This window comes from Peromyscus californicus, unplaced genomic scaffold (genome assembly GCF_007827085.1).
Source record: "Peromyscus californicus insignis strain IS unplaced genomic scaffold, ASM782708v3 Scaffold_3__1_contigs__length_106647218, whole genome shotgun sequence".
NCBI lineage: Eukaryota > Metazoa > Chordata > Mammalia > Rodentia > Cricetidae > Peromyscus > Peromyscus californicus.
The window spans coordinates 26821303-26835439 of record NW_026294551.1 but is presented as its reverse complement, the minus strand read 5'-3'; the positions used below and the strand labels follow the sequence as shown (position 1 = coordinate 26835439).

The 14137-nt window shown below is 46.4% G+C and overlaps 1 protein-coding gene across 1 annotated transcript in view; it reads right to left on the bottom strand.

Annotated features, from left to right (window-relative positions):
- Window positions 1-7182, bottom strand: part of Igf2bp1 (insulin like growth factor 2 mRNA binding protein 1) — a 41943-nt gene extending 34761 nt beyond the window's left edge. The window contains 2 exon segments of the mRNA XM_052757738.1: window positions 5729-5789; window positions 7008-7182. Coding sequence (XP_052613698.1) covers window positions 5729-5789; window positions 7008-7182 — 236 coding nt within the window.
- Window positions 7183-14137: the final 6955 nt, after the last annotated feature.

The window sequence follows — 14137 nt, the reverse complement described above, 5'->3', positions numbered from 1 at the left end:
CACATGTTGGGTTTCTTTTTTGTTTTGTTTTGCCTGCATGCACGTCTGTGTGAGGGTGTCGGATCTCCTGCAACTGGGGTTACAAACAGTTGTGAGCCGCCATGTGGATGCTGGGAATTGAACTCAGGTCCTCTGGAAGACCAGTGCTCCCAACCACTGAGCCATCTCTCCAGCCCCCTTGTTTCATTTAAGAGAGCTTTGCTTCTGTTTTTGAGAGATGTTTAGAAAGGATAGTGGAAGTGGGTGGGAGCACAAGTTTCCGACAGGGAATAAGACCCCGAGTCAAAGCCTCCCCGGGGGTCAGCTGTAAGACCTGTTTATACATTTATTTTTGGTTGTGAGCCTCGCCTTTAACTGAGCTGAACCATCTCCCCAGCCCTGTCTTTATACATTGAAAAAAAAGAAAAAAACAAACCCCCATTACTGTTTCAGTGGGCCTTCAGGACATACAAACTGACGTCCCAGTCTGTAAAGATCACAGACTACATAAACTGACAGTATAGATCAGAGTTCTACGCCCGGAGCAGCCAATGGCAGTGGTGTTGGGTAAGGGTAAGGTAAGTGCCACGGCATGTGCTTCTCTTCCTCTCACTTCACAGGGCCCCTCTTTTTGCCTTAGGACGGGAAGGTCTGACGAGGGAGCTCAGCCCCACAGAGTCCTCCGTCTAAGAAATAGCTAGAATCTAGGTACCAGGAACTAAGTCCTGATCCAGGGTCTTGAGGACCCTGGGAAAGGAAGTGGAGCTCAGGAGAGCACTGGGTGCAAGCGTGAGGGCCGGGAAGGTCACGGTGAGAAGGTCAGACAGGAAGGTCCAGGAAGAGCCTCGAGCGCTCAGCTCTCTCCTCTCCCACCCCACCCTCTGTTTCTGAACACGGAAGTCCAAAAACTCAGGGCAAAACAAAATTAGCCTTGCCTCATGCTGACTGCATCTGTCTTCCTAAACCTGGTGACAGAGGGTGACCACGAGCCTCCAGTGGCTCTTCTTTCAAAGCGAGGTGGGAATCCAACACCCCAATCTCTACTGCCTCCCCCCTCTCGGGCCCTGTCTCTCCATCTTCTCCTTACCACTCTCCTCCTCAAATCAAAGTTGAGCTTTCTAAAACAACATCCCCATTTTAAAATCTTTTAAGAGATGGGGACAGACAAGACAATTTAAATTTTAACAGATGGGGAAATGTCACTTCCTCAATCGCCTTAGGTTCATTTTTGTCTTATGACACTATCCCTACCACCTTCCACACGCAAATCGAGGTATGCACCAAAAACATCTTTCCTCACCATGAAAAGGTCCAGTGGCTGTAATCACACCTGTAATCACAGAACTCTGGAGGCTCTCTGAGGCAGGAGGATTACCATTAGGCTGGGGGCAGCCTGGGATACACAATGAGACCGACCCAGTCTCAAAACACAAACACTTGCTAGTCTCCCCCTTTTCACTTAACCAAACCAGATGAGAGGATTTTTTGTTTGTTTTTGAGATAATCTCTCTACATAGCTCTGGCTGTCCTGAAACTCACTACATAGACCAGGCGGGCCTCAAACTCACGGAGATCTGCTTCTCCCTCCAGAGTGCTGAGATTAAAGGTGTGTACCACTATGCCCAGCTCAAATGTAAGGTTTGGGTTTGTTTTTGGTTGGTTGGTTAGTTGGCTTTTGTTTGATTTTTGAAAGGGTTTTTCTGTTTAACAGCCCTGGCTGTCTTAGACCAGGCTGGCCTCGAACTCAAAAATCCGCTGCCTCTGCAGGGATTTACTCTGAGGGGATTACTGGGATTACTGCTGGGCTCAAATAAAAGGTTTTAATAAAATATTTTTAAGTGTTTTTCACTAGCCTGTCTCAAATGATATCTTTGTCAACTGACTGTTATACATTAAAACAAAACAAACAAATAAAAAACACCAAAAACCTCCCGCGTCTTAAAAGCAGCTACTCAAGTGAATTAGATTCAAATGATCTATTAAGGTAATTCTGAAAGGTAGACACCCAGAACCCTTGAATCAAGAGCCTTCCAATTGTGGTTATGTATTTCACCCCCAAAACACTGAGACCACCAAAACCCATGTCATCAAACCCAGACAACTGGAATAAAGTCACTCTGAAGTTAGTGATGGGAATCCCAAACTCTCTATCTGAGAAACCATCACAGTAAAATTCCAGAAAACCCAGGGCTAAGAAATTCACAATGCTTTCAAGGAACAGTTAATTATACTCAGGCAAGTTTCGTCTTCAAATCTGAACTACCAGATTAAGAAACTATGGCTTTTTTCTAGCAATAAAGGAAATTTATGAATTTGTAAAATTCATTTCTAAGTGGAAACTAAAATGGAGGGAATGAACTTCAGTATATACATTTCTCCAAATACCAAAGACAACCATTTTTTCACTTAAAAATATACAGGTTAACAACATTCTTTTTACTAAAAAAGTTATAAATTCTTTCTATTATAAACTTCTTGTTGTTTTGTTTTGTTTTCCAAGACAAGGTTTCTCTGTGCAGCCCTGGCTGTCCTGGAACTGCTCTGTAAACCAGGCTAGTCTTGAACTCACACAGATCCTCCTGCCTCTGGCTCCCAACTAAAGGTGTGTGCCACCCCCACCTCCCACCCCACCCACCCCCAGCTTACACATAAGTGCTATAAAAGCCAGGCTGCCATCTTTCAACCTTCTTCCTTTCCATTTTTCAGCCTCTAGCTCCAAACTGTGTGCTGTTTGCTTTCTGATTAAATGCAAACTTATTTCTGAACGTGGTTTTTAACATGTTTTGAAAAGATTTAGTGACTCAATTATTCAAGGTTTCTACAGTTCATTTTAAATACGTTGAAAATATTTCCTGTCATGTACAAAACAACCCTTCACAGATTTTAAGGTGCTGAGTCCAGAAAACTAAACTTATATAAAATAGGAATCAAACTGGAATACATTCTCTTTTCAGAGTTTTTCACCCCTGGAAAAGAGACCAGTTTTCATTGTAATCATTGGAAATTTAGGAGAAGGTATTAACTCACTTCATTTTAAGTCAATTTAAAGGAAAAGAGATCAAAGTTGGAATCACCTGGGGAAAAAAATATCTTTCATATGTTAAGGGTAACATTTTATTTTGATGGTAGCAGTTGACAAGTACAATGCAAGGTTTAGGACACTCGCCTAGAAAAAGGCCTCAGGGGTAGGTGTAAGGAAAGTTTCATTCTCTTCAAAAGTAAATCAAATCATTTCCCTCCCTAAGAAAGTCTAAGATGGCAGGCAGCTCCTTCCTTGCCTCAATTTTTCTTAAGTCTCCTAAAGAAGACACATCTAAACACAAATGCTGCATAACTGTTTTTAAAATGCTTTGGGTCCTTCTCCTTTGTACCAACATACACCAGTGAATAGATATAAATTACAGAACAAAATTGCCAACCAAATTCCCAGTACTGGCTGACAGAGTTGGGGAAGATAATAGTGAAATTTAATGTCTCTCATATTTAAAATTCAAATTTGCTGTTTTCAGCTTAAATATGATGCTAGGACTAATTGGGTTTTTGAAAGGTATAAATCATATTTATCAAATATATTCAAAGGAACAACAAAATACAGGAATATTTTTAAGTCATAATTCATTTGCACTTGAGTGTATCAGGAGTTCAACTTTAAACACTGAAAACACAATACACATAGAAAAAATACACTTCTACAGGTGTTCATTTTGCTTAGAATGTTAGCTGACTAAATTTGCTTCTGTGTTTCAAGAGACTGAAAAGGCCAGCAATAACTCAACTGAAGGTGTATGCTCCGACACAAACTATACAAGCACCACAACAAGCTGTTCCTCAAGGAACACAAAACAGAGCAAACTGACTTTAACGAAAACAAACTTTTTTTTTAAACCCGGACTTCAAAAATTGGTTCATGCTAGAAATAGCCTCTTCCCACACCACTACCCAGAAGGGAAAAAAAAAAATTACAGCTGCTTCAATGTTTGGTTCAAAAAGTATTTCAGTGAAGGGGAGAACACACAAAAGATGGAACTGAATATGGACATGAAGAGGGAATTTTTTTTTTTTAAGAACCGGCTTCTCACAGACCCTCTTTCCATTTCCACTCACAAGAGCTCTTAGTAATGCATTTTGGAGGGAACAAGGAACCTAGATAAGAATGCCATAAAGCAGGCAGATGGCTTGAAGAGAAAGATCCACAAATACAGGGCACCATGAAAATTAAAATATAAATGTTTGAGTTCCATTTCACCACAATTTGCTATTTCGTTCTCTTTTCCCTTCTTCGGTTTTAAATTTTAAAGCACTCTCAAGAGCAGGGGAAGGAGGAATTATCACATTTTTCAGAATTCCAGTTATTAGATTTCCCATCAACACAGCTTTGGATTTAAATATTCATAATCTTCAAAGAATTTAACTCAATTATGTTATTTTCACCTCCCAAAAAATTTTTCGAAGACTTTCCTTCCTTCCAATTTTAGTGCCTCTTTGCTCCTAATTCTAATCACCTTTCCAATAAATTTCTCAAGCATTTGACAACAAATCACATACTCTATAAACATAGACACAAGCCATATTGATCATCTATAGATACACTAATTCAGTCACTTAAAAATCTAAAAACCAAACCACAGAATAGTTTAACCTCCAGCCACACTTCCTAGATTATTTTAAAAATACCTCCTAGATTATTTTAAAAATACCCCCCACACACCTTTCCACTTAGGAAGAGCCAAAAACTGTTCAGAAATACAGGAAGTTTCCGGCTGAGAAGGGGTTGAGAGGATCAAAATCGCACTGAGGGATGCTTCCGACTAAGACAGGAAAGAAAACTGCACTGTCAACATGTTCAAAAAGTCTGATTCGAGAAACACTGCCCAGAGTTCAACCAAACACTTCAGAATTCAAGGCAGACTGGAAAACGCACCCCGAATTTTAGGGGAGGAAGACGGAGATACCCCACTTTGCTGGAAAAGACGGAACACAGGGTAAAAGGAACTCACATGAGAACACACACACACCCATTCATCCCCGGGAGTTCTAGACCCTCCAAAGCGCCCCAGCTCACAGCCTGAGCACAAAGCTCTCACCCCAGATGGTCCCTTGTAACAATGGGCTGAAGGAGTGGGGGTGGGGGGGCTGGAAAGGGATAGCACAGCCAAAGCATATTCTTTGAAAATCCAGTTGAAGGGGCAATATAAGATGTGAGGGGCTGGGGATGAGGGGCTGTGAGGGGGGCAACAAAATCCATGCCTGTAACCGAAATTAACACAGCATAAGGAGATTCTAATGGGGGTAGGCTGCTCATTTGTTTTACCCCCAATAGCAAAAGGACTCCCTTAAATCCACTTTCAAATTATGATGTGGATGAGAGAAAAAAGGAGGCTAGCAGGAAGCTGAAGAAATCACCCCCGCCATGAGTTTGAACTCTCCGTAGTTAAGCTCCCCTAAAAACATGGTCCCATACTCTGAATTAACTCCACAGGGCTTCTACACTATTGATTCTTTTTCTTTAATCTCTTCAAGTAACATCTTTTGGCCCACCCCAGTCCCAAGTTGTTGAGGTTTTTTTCTATCTTTTCTTTTTTTTTTAAAGCTGTAAAACACCCATTACAATATCTTAGCCAATCTTCTCTCCCAGCCCCCAACATCCGGAGTTGGGGGTGGAAAGGCCAGTCATGGGTTTGTTCCACTGGAGACGCTATGGACCCTCTTAATATTCCTCTCAGTTCCCCCAAATGAGCGCTTTTCCTACCTTTGTTTTTTGGGGACCGAGTGTTCAATCTCTAGGCGTTTTCCTTGTAGTTCTACTTTCCCTGAAGATTAAAAAAAATAAATAAATAAATAAAAATGAATGAGGCTTCAGGAGTGGGGGTGGGGAGGGAGGGTGGGTAAGGGGCATTAGCTGAATTCGAGAGGTCCTGGGCCCTCCCAGGCACCCAGGCACCAGCTGCCGAAGCCTGTGCGGGGAAAGGTGGCTCCAGGCATGGTGGAACCCGTCATTTCGTTGTTCTTCAAATTTTTCGTTTGATTTCCACTAATCGCGTGGGCGAGCTGAAGGGCCTGCTCCGAGAGCCAGGTTTAGGAAAGGTGTGAGAGCGTTTGGGGGTGAGCGCGCTGCTCCTGCGACTCCCAGAAGTAGGAGCAAAGAGCCGGGGGACAGGAGCACCCGCTCAGTCCGAGTGGGCTGGGTGGGTGGGAGGAGAGCGTTCAAACTTTTATTTTCCTGCCGGGCCACCGAGAAGAGCTTCGGCGACCAGGCGTCACCTGTCGGGGCCGGAGGGCCAGCGGAGGGCCCCGGGGGGCGCGGCGCGGCGCGGCCCGGTGGGGAGGGTCCCTCGCGGCAGCCGCGCGCGCGCCTCTCGGCCCAGCCTGGGCGTCTCGGGAAGCAGCATGGCGACCCGGCGCCGCCGCCGCCGCCGCCGCCGCCGCGCCACCCGGCTCACGCCCCACTTTCAAATCAAAATGGCTCAAGCCCCAGGCCTTGGGCGGGAGGCGGGAGCCCCTTCCCCCCGCGTCCTGTCGCAGGGCTCGTCCCCAGGAAGAGCGGGAAGCCCCGAGGTGCGGGAACACCCCTCCTGCAAAGGCCTAGGACGGAGAGAGCATGGGCGTGGGGGTGTTCCAGCAGGGGGGCCCTTCGGCGGAGGGGGTGGGGGGGGCCCGCGGGGAAACCACGCCTAGACCCGGACCCCAGCGCCCGTGAGACCCACCCCCACCCCACCAGTTGCCAACGGGGGCTCCCGCCCCGTCGGTGGGGAGGGCGGGGGGCCAGGAGCCCCGAGCGTCCCGGGCTGGGGGAAGGGGGAAGGCAATCCCGACTGTTTCTGCGTGGGGAGGGGGCGTCGAGGGAGGTCGGTGGACGCAGGGGACCGGGGCCGAGCCCCGCGGGCCCGGGGAAGAGTTGGCGGGCAAGGGAAGAGGAGCTGCAGGTCTCCGTTGTTCGGGATTTCGGTGTGTGTGTGTGTGTGTGTGTGTGTGTGTGTGTGTGTGTGTGTGTAAGTGTGTGTTTTCCGGGGAGGTGGCCGCGCTCTTACCCGAGAAAGTTTCGATGGCCTTCATCGCCCAGTGCTCGTCGGGGCAGTCCACGAAGGCGTAGCCGGATTTGACCAAGAACTGGCCGCTGTAGGAGATCTTGTGCTCCGCAAATACTTTCTCCAAGTCTGCGGGGGTCACGCTCTCGTTGAGGTTGCCGATGTAGAGCTTGTTCATGGTGGCGGTGGCGGGGCAGGACGCGGTCCCGGGCAAGGCCGAACGGGCGAGCGCGGGCGGAGAGCCTCCTAGGCCGAGCGGCGTGGAGGCGGGCGGCAGGAGCTGCAAACTTTCTCCGCACCCCACCCCTGAAGTTGTCCGGAGCTCCGGGCGGGTGGGCGGCCTGAGGGCACACGGAGGTCACGGGAGAGTTCGGGGTAGCCCGGGAGAAGTGCCTGCGGAGCACAGGGAGGCGGACGACGCGGCGCGGCTCCTTCCCTTCGGTCCGAAACCCCTGCGAGCGGGCTGGTGTGTCACGTTTCTCCGCGGCCGCCCTGGCGCCGCCTCTAAATAAAATCGACTTGAAAAAAAAAAAAAAAAAATGGAGCGGAAAAAAAAAAAAAAAAAGGCGAAGCCACGTGGTGACAGCCCCCACCCACCCTGCAGGGAAAGACCCCCGACGCCACCGGGCCCCTTGGCCCTCCAACCTGGACCAACCCCACAGCCTCTTGTCTTGGGGGGCACTCCGCGCACCCCAGGGGTAAACCGGGAAGGTGGAGACCAGAGTCCCCGAAGCTCTCCTCGCCCCCTCCCCCTTTGCAAGAACCTGGCCCCTAAGGCGGCGCCCCGCCCCCACCCATCTTGCCACTGTGACCTGCACTGGGGGTTGGGGTGGGGAGGGCGGTGGCGACCCAAATCTCCCCAACCCTTAGGGGTAAAATGTACGGTCATTTTTTTATTCGTTTCGTGGAGACTGGGCTGCCCACCCCACCCCGGTAAACTGCTAGCAACTGACAGGCGGGGGACGGCCGAGACAGACAAAGAGAAGCCGAGGACTCTGGGGTCTTCAGGAGGGGGTCGCAAGAACCGGTTATTTAAAAGGAAAGACGCTTTTCCTCTACATTTCTAAGTAGGGGGGTCACTGTCTTCCCCGCCACACCCCCACGAGACTTCCCTGGCCTCCCGGGTCCAGATCCGGGGGACCCTGATTGCGCGGGACCAGGAAGCTGAGAACACGGGGGACAGCGCCTGGGAACGAGGGACCCGCAGCAAATCGTGTTTCGGGATCCCCGCTGGAGGAAAGCTGGCTCGCACCCAGTCCAGCTGCTGGATGACAACACTCCAGCGTTCTTGGGGGGGGGGAAGCCCGCGACCCGGCTCGAGATCACCCCCCCCCCCAAGGACCGGCAGGGTGGGAGAGAACGAGGAGGGGTGGTCGCTTCCCCCAGAGCCAGCGAACCAAAGGGGGCTGGTTTCAGAAGGGAGTGACCGGGTGGAGACCCGAGAGTCCCCTCGCCCTCCCCACGCAAGGAGCGGACAGGTGGCGTCGCCTGCGCCCGCTCCACCCGAGATGCCAAGAGCAGCTGTCCACGCGCCGGGTTTGGGTCTCGGAACTTAGTTTGGGGTGCTAGATTTTGGAAGGCCGCCTTGGAGTTGGGGAGGGAGGGGGGGGGTGGACCACGAGGCCCCGCCCACGTCCCCAGGTCAGCCCGAGCGGGGAGGGGGTAATTTCCGCTCGGCGCTCGAGGAAGCGAGAGGCGGGGGAAGGGGCTGCGGCCCTCCTTCGACCCCCCCCCCTTCTTGGGGAGGGGGAAGTGGATCCGCCCAGGTCCCTTCCCTCGGCCGGGACCGACGCGTTCCGGATCCTCCGGCTCCCGGAGCCTGAGGGAAAGAGCGGACTGGGCAGGGGGCGACACGTGGGCGGTCGCACCCCGTCTGCGCGGTGGGGGAGGGGCCGCGCGCTGGAGTCCCGGACACGCAGCGGAGCGCGGGATGCATTGCACGCGCAATCCCGGGATCCCCGGCTGCTCGACGCGGGGACACCGACTTTCCAGCGGCGGAGGCTGAGGCTGCGCCAGGGGGTGTCGGAGAGCGCAGCCCGGGGACCCGGGAGAAGCCCCCTGCCCGGCCACCGTGGAGAAGGGGGCCGACGACACCCGCCCCCCCCCGCCCCCCGAAAGAGGGATGTTCCCTGAGCCGCGCGAGTCTGCGGGAGGGAGGAGGGTTGTCTGGGGCACGCGTGCTGCAAGGGCAGGTGAAGAAGGGGGTCACTCTCCCCTTCCCCCGTCCCGACCCCATTGTCTCAGTCGCCTGCGGCCCGGGCCGGCTCCGTAACACGTGTTGACTGCACCGATATGAATGGCTTGAATTTTTTTATTGTTATTTTTTCGTTTGCAGAGTCCTTAAGCCAACTCCGACTTCGGCTCACCGCCCTTCGGCCGGATGATTTCCTACCGTTTGCGAAGTCGGGAGTTTAAACACAACACTCAACACCTTTGTCCCCCTCCTCGTTCTCCCGGCGCGCCGGGAAGAAATGGGGCGGGGGAGGGCTTCCAACTCGGTTTCTGAGTCTCCTCCACCACCTTCAGAATCCACTCTCTGAAATCGGCGTTTTGTTCTAGCCAGCCACGTGTTTGTCGGATTTTTTGTTTTTGTGACATTTTTCTTCCCATGAAGCAACAGGAATTTAATATTACGAGCTATTAGTTGCTTAGTCGGGAAAAAAAAAAAATGTTTTCTGTCCACGAAGGTGGGAGACAGCTGCGTCTCTGTCCCCACACGCCCTCCCCGACATCCCCCAGCCCCCACTAACTTCGTATTTTGTCAGCTCTTGATCACAACGTAATTTTTAACAAGCTAAACCAATGAGCTGGAAACAGTGCCTGCCACATAGTAGGCACTCACAGTAAACATTTTTGAATGAAAGAAAAAAACTGCAGAGTAAAGAGAACTAGAGAAAATTAAAAGTCCAGCGGGGAGGGATTCTCTTGGCTAGAATGTGGGGATCTGTTGCCTGGGGACTTTTCTTAGTGGTGTGTGTGTGGATTTTTGAAAAGGGCTAAAAGATGGTCGCAGAAGCTGTCTGCAGTAGTCTTTGGGTCTTCATAAATAGTAACTCTGTCTCCAAACCTTTTGTTATATTTATTGGGGGACGAGGGAGAAGGTACCTAGGCAGGACACCCCAGCTCCCAAAAACTTTAGCAAACTGTTTGTTTCATTTACTTTAAATCTTTAGGGGTTGATAAAAACCCTTCTCAGATAATCTCCCTGGGTAATCAAACCACTGTTCCCTTTCTTCCTAAAACAAAAGCAACTTAACACTCAAAAAAACAAAAACCTCTACCCGGACTTCTAATCTCCTACAAAATGCAACCCATCGTTTGCTATCCTAGAGTTCAAGAAAACCCAAACTAATATAAGTAGTAATTTAATTCAATTCCCTTTGAGTTTTTTTTTCCATGTAAGAAATAAATTAATTTAAAAATTTTTTTCTTTAAATGACAGTAGAAGAAAAAAAATAGAAAACCTAGAGTAGGCTACTTCCACAGTCTATTTTTAAAATCTCTTAAAAAATTATTTCATTAACAAAGTACCAATTATTTCTATTCACAGATTCTTTTTCAAAGTTAGCTGTTTCACTAAATTCTAATCCTCTCTCCTCCCTACCCCTTCCCCCCACAAGACAGGGCTTCTGTGTTTACAGTCAGAGGCTGCAAAAGTTTTTAAAGAGCCCAGAGTAGTGGCAGCTGGGGTAAGATGCAATCTCCAGCCCCCACAGGAGTTTTGCCTCAGTGACCTGGCTATTTTAGGTTGAGACTGGGGGAACTACATGGTGTTGACTAACGATTTATCCCTCCTCAGTGGATGTGCCCAGCACTAAAATGAACCTGCCAAAGGGTTGTGTCTTGCTAGGACTCACATTCCTAGGTGGGTATAAGGGGATAGAAGACATTTCAGCTCCCTTTACTAGAGTTTTGCTTTAGTTTTGACATTAAAAACAAACACTGTGTTATTTTTCCTATTTTTAAGAAAAGATGAATCTTCGCAGAAGTTTCTGTACGAGTTAAAAATATTCTGAAGGAGAAATCTCTCTTTAACAACTGCATTTATTATGTAATAATAATATTCACAATTACAGTTATTATACTCCTTGCTTTTTGTCTCCTTTTCTTCCTGCTCCTACTTCATTTCTTTCCTAAAGAAGTGTTTGGTCAGCTCCCCTCTAACTACAAAATCCTGAAACTGGATTCCATTTTAAAGATGGAATTCTGTCCATTTTCCTTCAAAATGAACATGCAGAGAGAAAAAAATATAAAAGAATAAAGCCACTTTTTACAAAATTGAAAAGTGAAAAAGCAGTTCCAAAAAAAATCTAATGTTTTTATTGTCACACAAAATTCAACTTAGTTTCAAGTGTTTCAACGTTTTTCAGTTTGTAATAGTTTTATCTTTTTCTGTCTCCGTTTTTCACTGCTGTAGCATGGCCCTTGTTACACTGCCTCAAAGTTTTAATAACTAACTGTTTTATCCAGGATAATAGGGACAAGTAATGTACTGTTAGAAAAATACGTTGCAGTATTTTTAAACTTTTCTAAGTAGTGTAGGAGGAACAAATAGTGCAGAAGATATATTTTTGTAGATTTTTTTCTGCTTTTGTATTAACTCCTTTGGATAAATACCCAATATCCATATTGCAATTTAAATCTAACATTTACCTGTGATTTCTATCTTAAAAAATTTGGTATGTTCTATAAAAGAGAGGACACACACACCAAAAAAAAAAAAAGACAGAAAAAAGAAAAGAAAAAGAAAAAACCTAGAAAACTATTTAGGGAAATTATTAAAATAGAATTCCTTATTTTGTGTTTTCTAATGAGTCATAGTTAATTTTAATATACTTATGGTTGATACGCAAAATAAGTGAAACATCTCCTGAGGACTCTGACTTTAAAGTTTCTGGAAGTTTTGAGGTGCTTTGGGTCTGGGTTTTATTTTGTTTATTTTTGTTGTTATTTGCTTGTTTTATTGTTGTTACTGCCTTGGGATGTTTTCTTTCTTCCTGCAGTTGGAAGTGTGGTTCTTTTTAAATGCCTATAAACTTTGAGAAAGTGTAAATTAGTCCCAGTTTTTAAAAGGACAGGCAGCATTTTCTCCTGTCAAATAAGTAAGGATAATTATGTGTTTAGGATATCTCATGAAATAGAAGAGAACCATAGGCAGAAAAGACATTTTCCTCATTCAAATCATCATCCACTCAAAAGGGTTTCAAACCCTTAAAGGAGTGTGCTTTTAATTCTGGAGCTCGGAGGGTTCAAGGGAGAGAAGAAGAACTTTAAGAACAATTATTTGTTTTACTGAGTCAGTGTGTGTAGAAAAAAGCCTCAGAATTAGTGTGGAAACCTTAAAGCAAGGAAGTAAATACTTTATTCTAGTAAATACTTTTTTTTTTTAAATACATGTTTCCAAATTCATTTGCTAATAAACTCCTCTATTCTGCCTGTTTGGTAGGGTACAGCAGTCTAAAACATTCTTCATACTCTTGCAGCTTTTGCTTTTTCTGTTTAACTCCAAAGTCATTTGGTCAAAGATAATGAGCAGTTTTGTCTCCTGTTGAACAAAGTGCAAAACAGGTCCCTGGTTTCGTTTGTAGGAAACTGCACAGTTCCAGAAGAGACAAATGTTGTTTTCCCAAATAAAACAAATTATGAAAAGAGTGAATCTATACCTAAATATTATTTAACGTGGAGGTAGTAATGAGGTCATTTTGTACTTGAAATCAGAGTTATCGTCTAAGTATTTAAAGTATTTTGATTAAAAAGGGATGCCTTAGGATGTCAAGCCAGATGAAGTTAATTCAAGCTTAGCTACCAGCATCTATGCATTTCTAAGAGAATGTTTTTCTAGCTAAAAAGTAAATTATTTTCGTTTGCTTTTTACAAGTTTTATTCTTAAGATGACTTGATTTTCCTAATGTTACTTGTAAGGATTCCTCCACCCCCAGGAGCTGCCTCACATATTGCAAAGTTCTTATGGGAAAATGTTGCAGTGAGTTTTTAGTTTTTCATTTAAAAAATTAGTACACGGATCACTTCACTAGTATTTCATCACACACACACACACACACACACACACACACACACACACACGGGGTTCACTAGTATTTCATCACACACACACACACACACACACACACACACACACACACACACACACACACACGGGGTGGGGGAGGGAGGGATCATTAGAAAACACTTCACTTTGTTTCCATGTACAAACCAATTTTACAAACAGAAGGGATTCAACCCAAGTGTTTTGTTTTTACACTGGTTGTTCGACTAAACCAGGATATGATTCCTGGTTTTCAGCAGTTAATTTGGGGAAAATTTTGATTCAACTATCTCTCCCAGAAACACTCCAAATTAAAAAAAAAAAAAAAAATTCTTACTCTGACGACTAGAATTTCCACTCTAGAACCTAACATGAAAATATTTGTTCAGCCTTTCTGTGATAAATTATTGAACCATTTATTTTTCACCCTTTCATTTCTGCAATGTGCTTATACAGTGTGCAGGAGACAGAGCCTAGAGTTCTTTCTAAATTGCTTTCAAATGAGGCTCTTGATCCCATCCCTTTCCCTTCCTCTTCCTCCCAGCCCCTCCCCCCCTTCCTCCCCCTCTCCTTTGGTTCCTCCATTTTTCTTCCTGCTCCCGACGACACTGTCAGTTCCTCCCCTCCCCCTTTACCGTCGCCCTCTTTTTCAGTTTTTCTGTCTTCTTTGTTGCCCCTCTCTCCCGGGTTCTGGTGCTGCTGCCCCTCTGCCCCTCAACTCTGCTCTCCCCTCTGATTAATCAATATGCTTATCCACACTCCTTCTTCTTCCCCTTTCCCTTTCCTCTCCCACTTGTTAGCATTCAAACCGTTATCTCTGGGGCCAGAGGGGATGCAGAAGTGCTGGAATTGTCTTACACACCAAAATGAGAGAGGTGCCTTTTTGTTTTTGTTTTTTTGTTGTTGTTGTTTGTTTTTTGTTTTAAAGACGAACCCAGAGCTCCTTCACCCCTACATTCCCAGCATTCACTGGAGAACGGTCACAGGACACTTTGACATTTTTTGTATGGCTTTTCCTTGTCTTGTGTTGCTTAAGATTAATTTTGTTATTAGTTATGTATGAAATCTTTGAGAACAAAGACTGTGG